Source organism: Chelonoidis abingdonii, chromosome 19 (genome assembly GCF_003597395.2).
Source record: "Chelonoidis abingdonii isolate Lonesome George chromosome 19, CheloAbing_2.0, whole genome shotgun sequence".
Taxonomy (NCBI): domain Eukaryota; kingdom Metazoa; phylum Chordata; order Testudines; family Testudinidae; genus Chelonoidis; species Chelonoidis abingdonii.
The window spans coordinates 7,654,654-7,674,937 of NC_133787.1; the positions used below are offsets into that span (position 1 = coordinate 7,654,654).

A 20,284-nucleotide genomic window follows, 5' to 3' on the forward strand; every position below is an offset into this window, starting at 1 on the left:
GCACAGCCAAGCACTGGGGCAGGAGCCAGGGACAGGTGGCAGTGCAGGAAGGAAGGTGAGCGGGAGGGGGGTCTGGTCTGGGGGGGTGGCCAGAGGGGGAGCCAAGGGGGCGTGGCCAGAGAGGGAGCTGGGGGGGCACCCTTTTTATGCTTTTTGCTCCCCCTATGCTGAAAACGTGGCTACACCACTGAATAGAAGGTTCTTCAATCTAGCAGATAAACTTATAGAAGACGAAATGGCTGGAAGATGAAGCTAGACAAATTCAGACTTGAATATAAAGGTGCAAATATTTAACAGTGAGGGTAATTAACCATTGGAACAACTTACAAGGACTGTGATGGATTCTCCATCGCTGGCAATTTTTAAATCAAGACTGGATGTCTTTCTAAAAGACCCACTGTAGTTCAAACAAGAATTAATTCAGGGAAGTCCTGTGGCTGGTGTTATTCAAGAGGTCAGACTAGATGATCACAGTAGTCCCTTGTGGTCTTGGAATTGATGCGTCTGAAACTCTGATTTGGCATCAGAACACTTTTTATATTCATGTTAAGGGGCTACTCTAATAGCTAACTTGTGTGGTGCACCTAGAAAGGAAAAAAAAAGTTGAGTTACGGGAGAGTTATGGTCATGTAGGGACTTCCTGGTTCTGCCGTTTATGTTTGTTAGTGTTTTATTATTTCTGTAATGCCACAGATGTTCACCAGTGTTCTTTCCCCTACCAGAGCTTGATCCTGGAAACAGACCTTTGTTTTATCTCATTGATTTAGGCCTGGAGATCTGTGGCAAACATTTCCCACTGTTGTTAGCACCCGGACAGCTCCATCAGTATTAGTAACATTGGGCCACTAGGCACCCACAGCCATTTGTGTTTCAAAGAGAGTTTTGTCTAACCACAGCGGGTCTAAATGACACTATGTTATAAACATCAGTGACCACAGGCATTTTCTCACTGACACAAAACTTTTGCCAAAGAATCTTAGTAAGAAGGATGAGCCTATAGTGATTTTAAACTAATCTTTGGTATATCTAGTGTAGTAATGTTCTTTATGGAGGAAAGTTATCCCCAATTAATTAATGTGTAAAACAACGAATTTGGTACAGAAATTGCATGCATTCTATTATCATTTACTTTAAATTCTAGAAGTAGAGATGCATTCTAACTCTTGCATATTCTTTTTTCAGACTATCACTGCACTTAGCCCCATGTATGGCAGTCGATTTGGCTATGCCCTATCTAATGGTACAGTAGGAGTTTACGACAAGACAGCCCGCTACTGGAGGATTAAAGTTAGTACAATCAAATACGTTCTAAAGAAAGAAATTGGAACGTTATGGCTGAGATTTTCAAAGCCAACTTGCAGATTTGGGTGCCCGGTTCCTGTTAATTTTAATGGGAATTGGGTGTCCAAACCTCTTGGTTTGGAAATCTCAGCCTACATGTACTCTGGAACTGATTTATTTTATATGTATAAAATGTCACAATACAAAATTAATGGCACATCAATTAACGTCTGCCCTGCTGGACCAATTAGGACTGCAATCATATGGGGGATTTTGAGTTCCTTGTTCATCCTGGATTCATCCAGTGGAGATACTGTTGACAAATATGTCGGAGATACAGTCATTTTACATGGCATTTGTGAGGGACTTGCAGCCTTTTCTGTAACTACATCAGTGCTGCTGGCAGGTGTGCTGGTGATCAGGAAGTACGCATGTTTGTATTCCTATTCTGCCCACAAAAGGAGGTGAGAAGTATGATTTGTGTATTGGTTACAATGCCCAAAGATAAGGGTTTGGGAAAGGCAGATAACAGAATGCTGCTGTTCCCAAGACTTCTCTGAACACAAGTTGGTCTCCTATCTTAGGACTTCACTCACCTTGCACAACTTGACATGTGATTGTTTCAATATAGATGCGTTTCTGTTTGGACTGCTGTTGATTTGACCAAATGAAATGTGTTTTAACAAGAATACAGCAAACAAAATGATAATGGACAGATGGAAATACCTACTAGCTCATCTAGTCCATTTCCCAGAGATCAGCACAGGATTGTTCCCTGCACAGGACTGTTTCCAAGTGCTCTAGCCAGTGTAGTTTTAAATGTCTGAAGTAGTGGGGCTTCCCCAAGTTTCGTTCAGGGACTGTTCCACAGCCTAATAGATCTTGCTGCTAGGAAGGTCCTTTCCGGATACTCAGTTTACATTTTCTTATTGCCACTGACTGGAGCAGTTGTGATATTAAAAAATCATGTGAAAATGACTTCCTTTGTGCTAAGGGCATTTCCTAATTGCAAACGAGATTTATAAGAACTCTGGGACTGTAACTCTTGTCTCGGAGAGTCAGGCTCTTGTACCATCCACTGTTTTTGTGGGAGGAGGTGGCTGTTGATCATCTTCTTGGATGGAAACATATTGGAGGGAAAGATTACATCCTTGGAGAGCACTAGCCTGTATCTGTAATGCAGGTGCTCAGATTTCAGAGGTACTTGATTTATAGGTGTGGGTGCGCTGACACTCTGTTAGGAGACATGTTGTTACTCCTGTATGTAATCTATATAGATACGTACTCCAGTACCAATAGAAATAGCTTCATGCATTTGTTCTTTGTTTTTTCCCCAGTCTAAAAACCATGCAATGAGCATACATGCATTTGACCTTAACTCTGATGGAGTATGTGAATTAATCACTGGATGGTCCAATGGGAAGGTGAGTTCAAATGGAGAGAAAGTAGCTGTGAATCGAGAGATTGCATTTGGACTAAACTCTTTAGTTGTATAAGGCTGAACAGAGAAACTATTCAAAAGACTAGACTGAGCTCTGAAGAAATATTACAATGACTGTAGCTCAGCTTATGAATACCCTATCAAATACTCCATCATTTACAGGAAGAACAGTCGCCTGAATATTTTAAAAATCAATCAGTACGGTGTAGTAGGTTGTTTCTGTGGTAGTGGAGATTGCATAGTTCTTCTGAGGTGCTCCTTCCACTTCCAGCTCTGTATATTGAGAACACCCTAGTATCCTTCTCCCATGTTTCCTGGATGTTCTTAAATGACAAATAAAGGAAACATATTAGATAATAGAGAAGGTAGTGTCATTCTTAACTGTGGAAGGGTTATTACCGCTCCATAATAAATCCATCATACATTGGATAATGTAATTAATATGTAAACTCATTATATAAAACTCAATTCTGTTCCCTTTTAGCACAGTTGCTTAGCATTGTCGTTTGCTCGAAATGGTTGATTTAGCTGCCAGGTCTCCCATGGACACCATTTGCCAATGTTTTCTTGTAAAACTGCACTCCTTTCACAATGTCGTCTTTCATTATCTCAGGAGAATTTGATTTTGTTCGCCTCAGGTTAGCAACCTAGAGCCCCAGGATTCATTGGAACCTCTGGGGGGAGCTGCTAGACTTGATACAACATTGTTGTGTAGGAAACTTCAGCACACTTATTCCTCCTTTGTCTAGTCTTTCATATACCGTATCCTCCCTGGTCATTAATTTGAAAGTCTCCAGCTCCTAGTAAAACATTTCTGTGTCCTGTGCCTTGGAAGAGTAAAGCTATGCAGAACTGAAAAATCCCCCCATGGAATGATCATTAAAGGTCATGATATTTGTGCATAAAAGTAACACATTTCATCAGACAAAGACTATGAATAAGGCTGGAGACTGTAAATGCTGCCTTAAGGTTACTTATAGTTTGGTCCTGTCATTGCTGCTTCAATAGTATGTATCACCTTGACAGCACAGGCTTGCAGTTCCCCTCTTTCTTTCTCTTTTTACTTAGCTCAGGGGAAAGCCTTTCTGAGGAGTGGCTCACTTTTACGTGTGTGTCTGGATCTGTCATTTCATTGCTAGTTAATTTTGGGGGGTGTTTTCTTTATCTGATCAACGGAGCTGCAAGTTCACCTGCAGTTCCATAAATGCAGCAGGATTCCTCAGTTAATGTCCCAGTCTGCAGCATAATTTATCCAGTGAGGTTAGCTTTCATTTTCATCTTGTCTCTTGGAACTGTTCTGTATTTCAGGTTGATGCACGCAGTGACCGGACTGGGGAGGTCATCTTTAAGGACAACTTTGCTTCCTCAGTTGCAGGAGTGGTAGAGGGGGATTATAGAATGGATGGTAACACCCAGTTAATCTGCTGTTCTGTTGATGGTGAAGGTAAGAGCATGAAAAATCCTTTGCAGCATCATTGTATTAGTTTAAGCTAAGCAGAAATGCCAAGAGCATTACCCACAAAGCATTAATACTCATACATTCTATTGTTACAATACCTGCTAAATGTCTTTTGTGTTCGCATGTATTTTTGCCTGCCAGATCTGTCATTGTCCTTTGCAAAATCCAGGGAATAGAAGGGTTAAGCTTTCCACAAACAAGATTTTGAATACTGCCTCCTGGACAATGAACAATCAAACCTGTTTTCTGTATGATGACCTGTGGGCCTACAAAGTTCAGTTGCTTAGCAGAAGTGATATTCCACTAAGAGTGAAGCAGAATTGTACTCCATATATGCAGGGATACTTCAAGCCATGCTGCTAAAATTGAATGGCAAGGGAAAAAATAAATATGTGCAGGATCTTTTCAGCTTCTTCAGGTCAGATAAAGAAGATCTGAAAGAGGTTTATTTTTTTTAAAATATGTATGTTCTTGCTTGTTTTTTTATTTAGCAATTTAGGGAATAACAACTTTGTGTTTTATGGAAGATACTGTGGTTGACTGGAGATCTTGTAAACTTATATCGTCAGATTCTAAGGAAGTGAAACTTAGTTAAGATGGGAGGTATATTTTATTCAAACTACTTAAATAAATTTTCTCAAACTGAATATACAGATAAGCATGGGGGTCAAAGGAAAGGCTCACAGGTGACTGTCTTAACCATCTGAAACGCGCTCAGCAGTTACACATGAGCCTGGCACAACCTATTTGGAACACAAGTCCAAACACATTAAAGAAAGTAGCACAGCATACCACTCTTTATGTGTACTCCTGAGTGCTTTTACCATACGTCATCAGGAGAATCCCCTGCTTATCTTTGGGCATGTAAGCCTTTTTTTGCTGGGGAGTAAAGAACCAATGAATAGGGCCATATTAATACGGCAACTCATCTTAAATAAACCCTGTAAGTTAACATCATAGGGCTTGATCCTGCTCTGAGGCATGGGCTGCTGTCTTGCTGCATGTATTCATATATACACAACACATGGCAACGTGGGATCCTTTATTTTCATTGGAGCCTCTTGGCACTTCTGTATTACAAATACTAAATGATGATAATCCTGCAATCAGGTGCATGTGTGCAGAACCTTACAGCCTCACAGGGCTTCATGCAAGTCATTGGGGCTCTGCATGGGCACAAGATCCAGCCATGCTGAGCCAGTTGCAAGATCCCAGCCATTGTTCTTCTGTCTTTCAGTGTTCCCTCTCTCCCTCCCTCCTTCATCCGAACTGAGTTGTTGACCACAAAGGAAATATGGGGTGTGTGTGTGTTTCTCTCTCTCCATTGGGGTGGTTTGCCTTTAAACTCAGAATCATGTAGAGATTTTCAGTTTCCTCATACCTTTTTCTTGGCACTGTGCAGTCAGGTAGAACATTCAACAGGAGTGCTGGTTTTCTTCCATTTCATCTTCTCTTACAAACAGAACTAACAGAAATGACAGGGAACAGACCTGTTGTAAAATGAAAGGCCTTTGCAAGCAGTTCTTTGGTTTCTAGCTTGCTACTTGAACTCTCCTGCCTCAGTATCCCCTCCCAGATTCTTGGGTGCAGGGACTCCCTCTGGATCCTACCTGGCTGGACCCAACCTTCTGTTCATTCTGACTATTATGAAACAAATCTTAGCCCTGAAGCTAAGTCTCCCTGAGCAAAAAATAGGAGATAGATTAGGAGGGTTGGCTAGCTAGAATAGATGGAAGTGGTGAGTTGCATTCATACCAAGATGATAACAAGAACACTTGGCCCCTGTAAAATTCCCAGACAGAAGCTTGGTCAGGATGGGGTAATGTTGAGAGTTGCTTGTAAGTAACTTAAGACTCACCTAAACTAAACTAAACTAAATATAAAATAAACTAAAAGAATTCAGAAAGAGAGATCTACATTGTTCTATTACTCATTCTGATCACTGAGAGTCAGCTTTAAGGAGGCAGGAGATGCTTTCATGGAAGTCTCCAAATGCACTAGAAGTCATCAGTGTCCCTTTAAATGTCCAGCTATGTTGTCATGGTTAGTATAGTGGGCCCTGTCCTCAGGTGGTGTAAATCAGCATAACTCCATTTACTTCAGTGGAGCTACACCCATTTATGCCATCTGAGGGGCTGACCTGATATTATTTCTACAGTGGATCTGTTAGTAGGGATTCATGCTGCAAAAGTGGCAATCTAGAGATTGCTGCTAAAGACATGCTTGAAATGCTCGGTACTTTGTTTTTGTGCAGTACGTGGCTACCTGCCAGGAAGCCAGGAGATGAAAGGAAACTTGATGGATACCAGTGCGGAACAGGATCTGATTCGGGAGCTTAGTCAAAAGAAACAAAATCTGCTGCTGGAATTACGAAACTATGAGGAAAACTCAAAGGTACTTCTCAAAACAAGATGTAGGGCCTGACTCTGGTCTCTCCCCCAGACCCATAAGCTGTTAGAAGAATTAGAGTGCAGTGCCAATGTAAAATAGAGACATCGTATGCAACAGTCCTGCTCCTTGCATGTATTCAGCGCCAGCTCTTCTTACTTTAATACGTAACGTTTTCCCTACTTTTTTAGTCTACTGAATACATTGGCTTTGCAGAGTTAATGGAGAGGGAGCTAGATTCTCTTCTGGTTTATATAATTGAATAATTAACTTAAGTTCTGATTGCAGGATCTTTATTGTTGGTGTTGCATAGGTGAGAAAAAGAGAGCACGGGGTGATTGGGTGGGAATATGACAAACGGCAGTGGTTGGGAACATGGGCAGAGTTCAGGGGATCAGGGCAACCTTGACAAATGGGGATGGGGGATACATAGCGAAGGACAGAGTTATGTTGAGCTTTAAGAACAGGCAGAAGGAAGAGTAGATCCATGCTGTAAGGTGTAATGGTTAAGGCCTGGATTCAGCAATGCACTTAAGTGTGTGGTGATGAAGTATGTGCTGATGTCCCATGGGACTTAAGTATGTGCTTAAAGTTTAGGGTTGTCCCAAGAAACACCTCTCATGCTTTCCTAAAGAGATCATAGTTGGCAACAAGGCATTGTATAAGTCAGATTCAGCCAAGAGAGTTTGAGGAGAAGCCTAATCGAAACATTCTTCACAGATGTTTAAAATGTATGAAGGCTTCCCGTGGTGGAGGGCTCTTGGTTGTATCTTTAGAACTGCTTTAATGAAAACTTTGCTCTTGTGATGCTGAGCTGGAAGTGTGTGTTTTGCAGCAGGCTGAACTGAGCGTGCAGGTGAATGAAGCTGATGGGCAGAGGGGAGTGATTCCAGCTAACACCCAGCTGCAGACAGCCCTGTCAGTGAATCTGGGCTCTGACAGTCAGGCTGCCCACGTAGAGTTGTGTATTTCCACATCTAATGGTGAGAAATAATTTGCAGCTGATGATGATGGTTTCTTATAACCTTACATGCGAATGTTTTGGTGCATTTAGCCAGTGGTTTGCCTGTCCCCTAATTGGTCTGTCATTCTCAGTGTCTTCTGTCTGGATGCCTTCCTTTCACAGAGTTTTGAATCAACCAATGTTCCATCAATCTGAATAGTTTCTTCTGTGACCCTCATCACCATGGTATCTGAAAGTCTTGTTAGCTCCTTCCTGCTTGTTCCTTCTTCCATGCAATTGATACATGAAGTGAAGTAAATTGGTCTTGCTGATCCCTGTCGCCTTCCTCATGTCACCTGTAGGAGTAGCTAGAGAACAATTCAGTGTGTGCCAGCCTGAGGCTGAGCATGCAGCTGCCGAATCTGGGTCTCAGCATGAAGGCTAAATGCCTGTAATCCAATATCTTCTTCCCCACTCTCACAGAAAACCCTCCCCTACTTAATTTTGAAAGTGAAGCAGAGTTATTGCCTGTGGAAAACTATTAATTAATAAACCACTTTCTCCCCTTTCCTAAGACACAATTATCCGAGCCGTGCTGATCTTTGCTGAAGGGATATTTGAAGGTGAGAGCCATGTGGTTCATCCCAGTCTCCAGAACCTCTCGGGTCGCATTCAGGTTCCTCTTACTCCTCCCAAAGATGTCCCAGTGGATTTACACATCAAAGCCTTTGTGGGTTACAGAAGCAGGTACGGTTTGTAGAATAGTACAGTGTCAAGCCCCATTTCTGACGTCAGCAGCGTTTGGTGTGAAACGTAGCAGTGATATAGCCTTGGTAGCTTTCTGTGCTCTTGTGTTGTAGAAGCTCTGTGACAAGTACAGTCATTCATTTCTTCAGACCTACTTCCTGTGCATCCTGACTCCTATTTAAAAGAGAACTTAAATGCTTCTTTAAAAACACAGATGAGATGCCTGATTTCCAGAGGTGCTAAACATCAGCAGCTCCCAACGACTTCAGCTGAAGCTGTGAGCGCTCAGCACGTTTGAAAATGGAGGCCCTACATGCTTAAATCATTAAGGGCCTGATCTTATTACCTTGATAGTCAATGGGAGGTTTGCCATTGACAGCTGTGGGACCAGGCTTGGGTGCTAATGGAATATGGGAAATGTGGTCTAGATGAAATTATTATAAAGTGAATGCACAGCTGTTTCAAAGACTGTTCTCAAGTAATTATTAATGGCTCACTGTCAAACTCAGAGGGCGTATCTAGTGGGGTCCTGCAGGAGTAAGTCTTAGCTCTGATACTATTCAGTATTTTTGTGAATGACTTGGATAATGGAGTATAGAGTATGCTTATAAAATTTGCTGATGACACCAGGCTGGGAGGGGTTGCAAGCACTTTTGGAGGACAGGATTAGAATTCAAAACAACCTTGACAAATTGGAGAATTGTTTTGAAATCAACAAGATTAAATTCAATAATAAAGACAAGTGCAAACTACTTCACTTAGGAAGGAAAAATCAAATGCGCATCTACAAAATTAGGAGTAACTGGGTAGGTGGTAGAACTGCTGAAAAGGATCAGGGGACTGCAGTGGATCACAAAATGAATACAAGTCAATGTGATCCAGTTGCGAAAAACGTTAGTATCATTTTGGAGTGTGTTAACAGGAGTGTCAAATGTAAGGCACAGGATGTAATTGTCCCACTCTACTCGGCATTGGATACTGTGTTTAATTCTGGGTGCCCACACTTTAGGAAAGATGTGAATAGATTGGCAAGAGTCCAGAGGAGAGCAATGAAAATGATCAAAGGTTTAGAGAACCTGACCTATGAAGAAAAATTTAAAAAAAAAAAAAACCAACCCCCCCCCCCCCCAAAAAAAAACTAGGGCATGTTTAGACCTGAGAAAAGAAGACTAAAGGGGGATCTGATAACAGTCTTCACTTATGGTAATAGCTGTTACAAAGAGGATGGTGATTTTTTGTTCTCCATGCCCACTGATGTTAGGACAAGAAGCAGTGGGTTTAATTTGCATCAAGGGTTAGATATTAGGAAAAATCATCTGACTCTGCTGAGATAGGCTTCCAAGGGACATTGTGGAATCCTTGTCATTGGAGGTTTTCAAGAGCTGGTTGGACAAACACCTGTCAGGGATGGTCTAGGTTTACTTGGTCCTGCTGTAGTGGAGGCGGCTGGACTTGACCTCTCAAGGTCCTTTCCTGCCCTACATTTCTGTGATTGCATATGGGCTGTACTCTGTCAGATGCTGACTGTCCTCAGCTCCCTTTGACTTCAGCACAAGGCCTGGATCCATGTTTGAGGGCAGAATTTGTACAAATCACTATAAAAATAAAATGCATCTGGAGTAACATTTGAGAATCATTTTCTCTTTGCATTTGCCTGCCAAGACCCGAGTTCAAGGTTCTACTTCCCCTGCTCCATCTAGTGGTATCTCTACCAAAAGTGTAAGGTGTGGTTGGACTAGAGCTTCCTTTACTGTTTCAGGGGCCATCAATCCACTGCAGAAGCAATGCAGAGAACTGAATTCAGGGGTTCCAATCATCTTTAGTGTTACTTTTAATAAGTCTTAATTGTATTTGTTAATAAAATGTCTCCCTTTTTATATCTTCTGTGTAGAGTCCTAATGAATGTTATATTCCTTGCAGGGATTGTGGTGACAGAATCTGTGTTGTAAAGGGAATCATCCTGAGTTTGTTAATGGAAGGGTGCAATAGACAAATCACTGGTCTGGTGGTAAATTTCTCTCTCTTTTTCTTTGGATTCCTTCCAGCACACAGTTCCATGTCTTTGAACTGACAAGACAGCTACCCCGATTTTCAATGTATGCTTTGAGCAGCCCCGACTCGGTCCCTGAACCTCTAAGCTTTGTTAACTTTACAATCAGTGAGAGGGTACAAAGGGTGAGTTTATGCTCTGCATCTTATTTTCTGGTTCTGAGCACAGTTGCTGTGGAGAGTTTGTAATTAACTTGGGAATCTCTAGAGCAAAGGGAAGTAATGTAATTTATTCCACTACTATCAATAAGAGTCTGTGTTTAACAGTTTACAGCTTGAATTCATGCTTCTTCTTTTGAAATGCTGGCATAGCAGAAACATTCGCAGAGTTTCTGTGCATCTGCAGGAAATAGCTGCTTAAGACCAAAAGTTCTAGTAGTTACTTGTCCCTTCATTGTACTTTATCTAGTAGAACGTGGCCAGCTTACACTAATGGAAGGGCCCCGGAGTGAATGACTGAATTTTGTAAATTAGCAAACGGGGAAAAGTGCAATAAAGTATCTAGATAATTCAACTTACTTCATGGGTTTAATTCAGCTCAAATTCATAATGGATCAGTAAATGTACTGTAGTGTGTCTTGGAAATATGGTGGGATGGCAGCTCGCTACAGCCTGGGCTGAAAATTGGCCAGTTCTTGGGAGTGGCTTAGTGAGGCTGTCTGGTGCATATGTAACTTACATTGCATAGAAATTCCTGGGACAAAAATATTTTTAACTTGGTGGTTGATGGTAGATTGATCAGATGTAACACTCTTCTCTAAGGAAAACTTTCTGGCCTTGCCCCTCTGAGCTCTGTCTATCTTAGGTACGTCTACGGTTTCCGTTATCTGAGCGTCTCACAATATGTAATGTATTTATTCTCACATCACCCCAGGGCAGTGCTTTTATCCCCATTTTACAGATGGGGACCTGAGGCACAGAGAGGCTAAGTGGCTTGCCCAAGGTCACATAGGAAGTGTGTGACAGAGCAGGGATTTGAACCCTGGCCTTCCAAGTCCTAGCTACTGCCTTAACCACTGAACAATCCTTTCTCTGTCCATTTCTTCTTATGTTTTATTTGTATTAGTGTAGTGCCTAGGAACCTTGGTCATGGACCCAATGTGCTGGGTGCTGTATAGACATAGAACAAAAAGATGGTGCCTGCCCCGAAGGGCTTATGTGACTTTTTTACTTACTTGATTCTCTTATTCATAATATTATACAAAATCATGCTTTGAACAGCCCACATATAGCAGAGCAAATTGTCCCCATTCCGCTAGGTGGGAGAGAGCAAAATTAATCATGAGTCATCCTGTTCTGTCCAGTGGGGATGCTGTGATCCTAGTAAACTCCCAGTTGGGGTCTGTTTTCTAATAGAGACACTTTATTTCACGACCCAGAGTAGGATTTTGCAAATAATCACAAGATGCACTGAGCTGGGTGCTCTGCAGTATATCTGGTGTATCCCATAGTGTCCACTAGAGCAAATACATTCCAGAAAGTTTCTCCATGGGAAGGGTAATGTTACGAAATTATTTTTCTAGGTTGTCATGTGGTTGAACCAGAGCTTTCTGTTACCAGAGGATGCAGAGCTCCAAAGCGCACCTTTTCTAGTCTGTTTCACTTCCCTGCGTGATGCAGGACAGCTGTGCATAAAAATCAAACCCAATGGAGAGGTAATTTTTACTCTCACCGTACCCTATTTAGGTCTAATATTATTAACGAGCAGTGGAACTGGGAGGAAGTGCCCACATGGGAAAGTGAACAGGGAGCAAAGATACAAAGCGGAGGAGGGACCACGCCATTAATATTTCCACTAGCTTTATGCTATTTCTGTCCAGCTAAGAATTGTTGTATTTAGTCCAGGAGTGCAGGCGACCGGACTATATGACCTCTTGAGGTCTCTTCCAGTCCTACGATTCTTTGATCCTCTGATTATCATAGCATCAAACTGTCTCATGGTTTTATATGACTGCACAGGCAGATGAAATGCTAGTGTTTTAAGCAGGATTTTGTCCTCAATGGTAGTGCCCACTTTCCTGTCTGGGAGTCAGATTCCAAGCTCAGCCAGTGATATGAACAATACAGTGTGGTGCTCCTTCAGTTTTTTGAAGCAACGTATTCTTATATGGTGAAATTCACTCTGGTGCAGAGAGGCAGAACAGAGCCTCTCCACCACTGAAGCCCTATTTTGAGGGATTAGATGGGATGTAACTAGAGCATGATCCTTGTGCTGGCCCTCTGCATAGTGATGCATTTCTCCCTTAGGTCGTGATCCAGAGTCCCCTGAAGTCAGTGAAAGATTCCCATATACTTCAGATCTAGTCCACAGTGCTTAATTCTAGCAAAATGTAGTATCAGATTAATAGGCTTTCCAATGGAAATCTTGCAGTATTAACTGTTTTGAGCGTTAGGTTGAATATGCTACAAAAGGGGTCTTATTTAATGGTTGTGAAGGGAGAATTCTGAAGAGGGGAAATCTGAAACTTACTGTTTTTACACTTGTTAGATTTCTATCAGCACGGATGATATAGATCTAGCCGGTGACATTATCCAGTCAATGGCCTCCTTCTTGGCAATTGAAGACTTGCAGGTGGAAGCAGATTTCCCTGCGTACTTTGAGGAGCTGCGGAAAGTGCTAGTTAAGGTGAGTAGGCACCAAGCATGTCTAAATGGTGGTTGATTTGGTGGTGGATGGTGGCTTCAGGATTTGATGACTTTTTCTCTCTTTCTATGTCTAAACTTTCTGTGGCTTTCTGCCATTTAAACCTGCAACCATGGCTTACTGTCCTCTGAATTAGAGAGGGTGACAGCCCCCCTCTTCCAAAATTTCTTGTTATCCAAAACAGGGTCAGGTCCCCTCCTAGCTGTTGATGATTAGGACAATTCCCTCATTCTGTAAACTGGCCAGGAAATTCAAAGTCCATTGAAGCCGATGGTGTGAATCAGGGAGGTCAGTAGCCCTGAAAGTCTCATCTAGCCTTCCTCTTCCTGGGCAGAGATCCAGTCGGAGGGATAGGAAGCTGTTCCCTATTAACTTGGTGTAGCCTCTACCTTTCAAAGCTAAACTCTCTGATTTGCATGGACTTCACAAAATATTTGGGTGTCTTTACTCTTGATAGGTGGATGAATTTCATACAGTCCATCAGAAACTCACTGCTGACATGGCGGACCACTCCAACCTTATCCGCAGTATGTTGGTTCGAGCAGAAGATTCACGCCTCATGGGAGACATGTGAGCAGCCATTGCATTTCTGTATATTTCTCTGGCTCTGCTGGCCAGTCGTAGCTTTTTGGTAGAGAAGAGCACCTTTAGATAGAAACAGCTGCGTGGATCAAGGCTGCATTAAATCTAGGTGCCTATTATTTACACATGATCACTGTGTTCCTGACCTGTTCTTTAGGCTGAGAACCAGCAGGCGGATGACTCAGTGCCGGGTAGGCTATGTGAATCAGCTGTGAGGTAGTGTTGTCAAGCTCTCAGCTATGCCAGAGGGAGTCCATTGTGTGAAGAGAAAGGGAGCAGTAGCTGGGCAGGGCAGGACTCATCCTCTTTAGGGTGCGGTGGGGAAGGACTCTGAGCAGGAGGCTGAGGAAGAGTTTGTTCCCTGTGTTTTCAGGGCATTAATCTTTTGCTCTGAACAGCTCTGTCCTCCTGAAGCTAAGGCCTAATGTCCACATCACAACTGTCTATTGCAAGAAGTCGACGGATCTAATGCAACTAATGATCAGCAAGACTAACTCTTCTGGGGAAATTAACTCCTTTTCCCAGAGCTTCCAAATCACTAAGAACATACATAAGAACAGCCATTCTGGGTCAGACCAAAGGTCCTATCTAGCCCAGTATCCTATCTTCTGACAGTGGCCAATACCAGGTGCCCAGAGGGAATGAACAGCCCAGGTAATCATCAAGTGATCCATCCCGTTGCCCACTCCGAGCTTCTGGCAAACAGAGGCTAGGGACGCCATCCCTGCCCATCCTGGCTAATAGCCACTGATGGACCCATCCTCCATGAACTTACCTTGTTCTATTTTTAACCCTGTTACAGTCTTGGCCTTCAACATCCTCTGGAAACGATTCTACGGGTTGACTGTGCGTTGTATGAAAAAATACTTCCTTTTGTTTGTTTTAAACCTGCTGCCTATTCATTTCATTGGTGGCCCCTAGTTCTTGTGGTATTTACTTTCTCCACACCAATCTTGATTTTATAGACCTCTATCATATCCCCCCTTAGTCATCTCTTTTCCAAGCTGAAAAGTCCCAGTTTTATTAACTTCTCCTCATATGGCAGCTGTTCCATACCCCTAATCATTTTTGTTGCCTTTTTCTGAACCTTTTCCGAGTCTAATATATCCAGTATCGAGGAGCAAAATACTAATGGGGGGAGGCATGTGAAAAAGAGAGAGAGAGAACAGAGTAAATACTCTGCTTTCTCTTCAGTTCGTATAAATCTTTCACCTTTTACTAAAGATTTCCGTGGAGAGGAACATTTATTGAGTGACTTTGTTTTCCTGGTGTAAGTAATGAGGAATAAAATACCTGACTAGCTGTGGAGTTATATTGGATACCCATCTATCTCTGATACATTCAGCCTTCTAACTTCAGACAACTTGAGAACAGCAGATAGCGGCAGTAACCATAGTAACTAAATATTATTGCCTTTTTACATTAACAAAACATGAATTGTCGCCTGGTTTCCTTGTCCCTTGAGTCTCCCTTGTCTCTGTTGTTCATTTTCACAGGAGAAATATGAAGAAACGGTACATGGAACTCTATGATCTCAACAGAGATTTACTTAATGAGTATAAAATTCGCTGCACCAACCACACCGAGCTGTTAAACAATCTCAAATCCGTAAATCAAGCTATCCAGCGAGCGGGGCAACTGCGTGGTAAGTCCAGGGCGGGGTTCTCCTTTGGGAACTCCATTTTTGGCTCAACAAGCCAGGGTAGAGAATGGCACATCAAAGAGCAAATGCAAGATTGTTAGAGCTTGGCTTGAAGGCCAGATACATTTTGCTGTATGGTCCAGGACTTAACAGTAGGTATCTTGCTTCAGTTTTCAGCTGCAGAGGAATATGAAATCTCTCCATACTTGCTTAAACTGTAGTGTTACTCGCATTTTTAAAAGACAAATACAAATTATCTCTACAAGGTATAAGATATATACCCTAATCTCAAGGATCCCAGGAAATGCTGTTCAAAAGTAGGTAGCCTTTGGCCCAGATCCTGCAAATTTTACTGCATGACATTGGGGTCAGCCTGTGCAGAGCAGCTTGCAAATTAGAACCTCTCTTTCTATTGCCCATGAAACTTGAAACTTCAGAGTGTGGCTAAGTGCAGAAAACATATGGGAGCTAAGGCATAAATACAGTCTGAAAATCAGTCCAAATTCTCTTTTTAAACCCTACCATACATTTATTTTTAAGCTTTGTTCAACTTGGTAAGTCATCAACCCTATCGCTATTGACACGTGCGAACTCAAATTCGATAGCATATGTTCTGAAAACTTGGAGGTAGGTGAGAAATTGCTGGGCTGAGGACAGAAATTCAATATCAAACCTAATTTGTTTTTTTCTAGTTACTTGTCTGGAAGAAGCACCAAGTGCAATCCCTCGGTATTTCCATTACACTAATTACTTGCTAATGAATTGATCATGAGTTGCTAGGCACCCTAGATTCTTAGGAAAGTCAGGGAGTAATGGGTGCCCAGCATGACTTTGGGGCAACAATTCAAAGCAGTTATCAGCATTTTGAAGAGTGTAAGACTTACTGCTTTTATTAAAACCATTTTTACAATGTAACATTAAAAGTTAAATTTGAATTCTTCACTTCTGGCCCAGAAGTTTAAAGGAGGACACTCTCAGGTTAAATCAGACTATTGTAAAGTTTACCTACATTACTAGTGACACCTTAAATTATTAAAACTGACCATTAAATATACTTTAGCCTTTGCTGTTGTGTGGTTTCTTTACGCTTTTCTCCTTGTACAAGCACAAGCACAAGCACAATGTTCCAGTTCTTGCTTTGCAAATAGGGAGATACTTATTTAAGCTATTTGAGGAAAGAACTATTTTACTGCATGTTTGTATGGTGCCTGCCACGATGGGGCCCCAGCCATGCTGGGGCTCCAAGGCACTTTTGTAATACAAATAATAGCCCCCCCCCCCCCACCATTTGACATGCGATTAAGAAAAAGGAAAAATAGTCCTACTGGTTTTTTTATTTAAAAAACCCAAAGGACAATTTAATTTTTTTTACAAAAATCTAAATTCTGAGAGACCAGCTCTGCCCTGTAAATGTCTATTTTAATGTCTCATTCGGTTACTTAAATATGTTAGTGCTGATTCTGTGGGGGTTTTTCTTTCTAGTTGGGAAACCGAAGATGCAGGTGATCACTGCGTGCCGGGATGCCATTAGAAACAACAACCTAAATATGCTCTTCAGGATAATGCGAGTGGGGACTGCATCCTTGTAAAAGGGGAATAGTGACTGCCTGGCGATGATACTTCCTTGCAACAGGTGATCCTAGACAAATAAACAGATGTCATAGGAGCAGATCCCCTGTAGTACTTCCTTTCCGACTGTTCCCAAGTAAGCCATTGGGAGACAAAGGCAGGGAACTTGATGTGTAGCAATGTATAAGGTACCAATACTGAGAAGCAGTTAAATCAGCCTGCAGCCCCACTACAGAATGAAGTAAATGGAAAGATAGTCCGTTTTTTTTTTAAAGTAAGCCATCAGTTGGGATATGCTACTTTGGAGGCTAAAGGATAGGAAAATCTGTGGAGAAAGGCTCAGAGTTTAAGTGCAGATGTGGTATTTATGTAAGTCACTCAAGACACTTGTATAGTCCTGGAATAGTTATTTTTCTTACTGTAACTTATTTATGGAATTTCATATATTTTGCAGTTATAGTATCAGCTTTTCCATTAAAACACAGAACTGTCAGACTTTCACAGTATGTGTGTTCAGTTGAAGAGATGCAGAGTTATTTTTGTTACTTATGTTATGTTAATGAAACACATTTCAGGTTTTGCTCCATACTTGTCAGGTATTTTGCTCACAGAATATACCAAGCAAGAGGCACGTCTATTAATACACTACCCTTTCAGCTCAAAAACCTTGGGTTCAGAGTGGGTCTAAAGCAAAACCTTGGCTCCTAAGGCACCCTAACTTTGGGGTATTCAAGAACCATAAGTGATTTGTGCAGTTTGCTGCTACCCCTAGTTATCAGCTGCTGACCTGTGCAGCACAGAGCTGCTCTGTCAGTAAATCCCTGGTTTCAGCCGCTACTTTCAGGACAGATCTCACTGGGAAGGCCAGATGGGAGAGGTGAGGTGAGGAGTCACTGCCGGCAGAAGTCCCAGCTATAGCACCCCTCGCTGGCTTTATAAAAAACAAGGAAATTAACCCGTTCCTAGGTTCCATGAAGCTGGGAATTGGTCAGTTTTCTAAAGTTAACACTTGAGCTTGCTTTACTTGGTGGAAATTCTACCTCCAGCTATTCATTCTCTGCAACTGCTGGATAAAAGAGCCCATGCTGAGTTGGTGGGGAAGGGAAGGCAGCAAGAAAGTGGCATGTATTTTATGAAGGAGCAAACTGGTCCTTGATAGCAGTACATGTAGGAATAAAAAGGGGAGCAGGGAGAACTATCTAGGTACAAGAGGCAGGAAGAAAAATCTCTTGGACTCTGGCACAAAGAACTCTCAGAAGAAACAGTATTTTGGGCCAGAATTAGTTAAAGGTGGGTTTAAATAATGCAGTAGGATGGTGGATTGGAGTGTAAATTTTTATGCCAAAGCTGATTTCTCCTATGAGCTAAAACAGTTCTTAACTGATGTGCCTGACCTGAATTGCATCTTCAGCATCTGTTTCCTCATGCTGCTTCAGCAAGCTCCTTCCCTATGTAATTATCAGTACCTGCATACAACAGGGCAGGGACAGAGGTGTCCCTCATCTCTGTGGGGTTAGACGCGCACATGGAAGGGGATTCTTGGATAGCTCCTCTGTAGCTAACAGGCTTCTTATGCACGCTCTGAAATAGAGAGAATGGTGCATCATCCACCATGGAGAGGCTAGGGAGCCTATAGCTGGCTAAAAGGGAAATTAATTCTTGAAATCTGTTTTAATCCTGAGAACAGCCCATCATTGATACATTCCCCTCAGTATGAATTGTGTTGGCAAACACACATCTGCCATTTCTGAATAAAAAGGTCTAATGAGCCACCCATTCCATTCTGGGTTGGTGAATTTTAAAACTATTATGGAGCAACCTCTAGGGTTAATATGTCTTGGGATCTCTGCCAGCCACTGTATTTGTAGGAAAAGATTCCTGTAGCTCCAATCTCTCTTCTATTGTTCTACTTGCCAATTCCTCGTGCTTGACAAGTTTTATAGTGAATGTAGTTTGTTCAACAGCTAGACAGTGGCTTTGATCAGAAGGCAGATCATGTTGTTGTGGCCAGACATGCTGATTATCAAAGCTACATACCATGCACTTTCACGCCATCCTGTCTCCATTTTTGTATCTGTGGGCAAGCTGTATTCCCGTAGCATTGTCAGTTCCTCAGTACTAATAGTCCAGATCTGTAACTTGGCCAATTCCCCACTTGTACTTGGTACGAAGACAGGAGATTTGATACTTGCTGTAAGAACATATTTTGAACACATCTTGCCTAACATCTCTTATCCTAAAGGATGAGCCAAGCTATGCAGCATCGAAATAAAGCAACTCAGCTGGCAAGCAGAAGTAGGCAACAGGTCAAGATAAGAAGAGCAGAGTTCAGTGGAACCTTCAGTGACCCCCAAGAATTCATAATGCTAGAATGACATACTGGTCACTATATGCACGTGTGTGTGAACCTGTTAAACTGTACTGTGGCTTCATAACTGCACGAGGGACTAGTGCTTCTCCACACCCCAACCTACATTCCAACCCCTGTATGAGAGAATTCTTGGGAAAAACCTGCCAGGCATGTCCTTAGAGCACAAATGTTCCCTCTCACTCTTTCCTACAGAAACTTGATGAGAAATTGCACCAGAACCAGTGCCCTCTTAACAGGAACATCTACGCATGAGTGATTTTTTCAGTGTCTCCAATTAAGCTTCAGCTTGGGGGAAGCAATTAGAACTGACAATTGACAAAAGGTCGTTCAGTTCCAGTCCTGACTTCTCCAAGTCTGAGGATGCTGTTATCTTATTCCTCATTTCAATCAGGAAGAGATGTAAAATGAGACACGCACTATGATGTGCGTATGAATGAGGATTTTTTTTTTTTTTAAGTCTCCTTCAATCTAGGCTATAGCTACTTTGCTCTGTCTTGCTCCATAACAAAGTGGTCCTTTTGTTGTCAACTACTTGACAAAACTGCTTCCATCTAATACAAATGAAATTGCTGCATTGCCAATGCTTGAATTACCCAGAAGTCTGGTTGTATGTTTCTAGTGTCAAATGCTAGACTCTGGCTCTTCTGCGGTGGAGGAATCTGGTGAGCAGCCTGAATGTCCTCTTAGAATCATTAGTCGGAGCAATTTAAATGTTGCATAATGGTTTATTGCCTGGTATGTAGCCCTTCACTGCAGCTCACAGCACGTCCCACTCACTGGTGAGCTGGAGCTGGTTCGCAAGAACCAGTTGCTAACTTTAGAAGCTGGTGTAGAACCGGTTCCTAAAGGGGTGGGCAGTAGGTAGACAAATTCCGGTCCATGGGCAACATCCTGCCTGCAGGACTGTCCTGTCTAGTCTGCCGGAGCTCCCAGCTCCCCTGGCCCCTCCCGTCTCCCCCCAGCTGCTGGAGCCCTGGGGAAGTGGCACGGCTCTGGTGGCTATTTAAAGGGCCGGGGCGGTAGAGGCAGCTGGAACCCTGGCCCTTTAACTAGTGGGGGGCTCCAGGGGCTACCCTAGGGCTCTGGGGGTATTTAAAGGGCCCAGGACACCCCTGATTCTACTGCCCCGGCCTTTTAAATAGCCACCGGAGCCCTGGAGTAGTGGCAG

At 42.4% G+C, this 20,284-nt stretch overlaps 1 protein-coding gene and 1 pseudogene across 1 annotated transcript in view; both read left to right on the plus strand.

Moving 5' to 3' along the window:
• The window catches only part of BBS2 (Bardet-Biedl syndrome 2), a 31,625-nt gene extending 14,379 nt beyond the window's left edge, over positions 1-17,246 (plus strand). Inside the window, exons 6-17 of the mRNA XM_032785778.2 lie at positions 1,183-1,287; positions 2,619-2,705; positions 4,031-4,166; positions 6,436-6,575; positions 7,405-7,552; positions 8,088-8,259; positions 10,305-10,434; positions 11,832-11,963; positions 12,797-12,934; positions 13,410-13,522; positions 15,031-15,179; positions 16,659-17,246. Of these exons, the coding sequence (XP_032641669.1) occupies positions 1,183-1,287; positions 2,619-2,705; positions 4,031-4,166; positions 6,436-6,575; positions 7,405-7,552; positions 8,088-8,259; positions 10,305-10,434; positions 11,832-11,963; positions 12,797-12,934; positions 13,410-13,522; positions 15,031-15,179; positions 16,659-16,765 (1,557 nt within the window). The 3' untranslated portion in view covers positions 16,766-17,246. The remainder of the gene's footprint in view (positions 1-1,182; positions 1,288-2,618; positions 2,706-4,030; positions 4,167-6,435; positions 6,576-7,404; positions 7,553-8,087; positions 8,260-10,304; positions 10,435-11,831; positions 11,964-12,796; positions 12,935-13,409; positions 13,523-15,030; positions 15,180-16,658) is intronic.
• On the plus strand, positions 14,709-14,818 carry LOC116827936 (U5 spliceosomal RNA; annotated as a pseudogene).
• Positions 17,247-20,284: the final 3,038 nt, after the last annotated feature.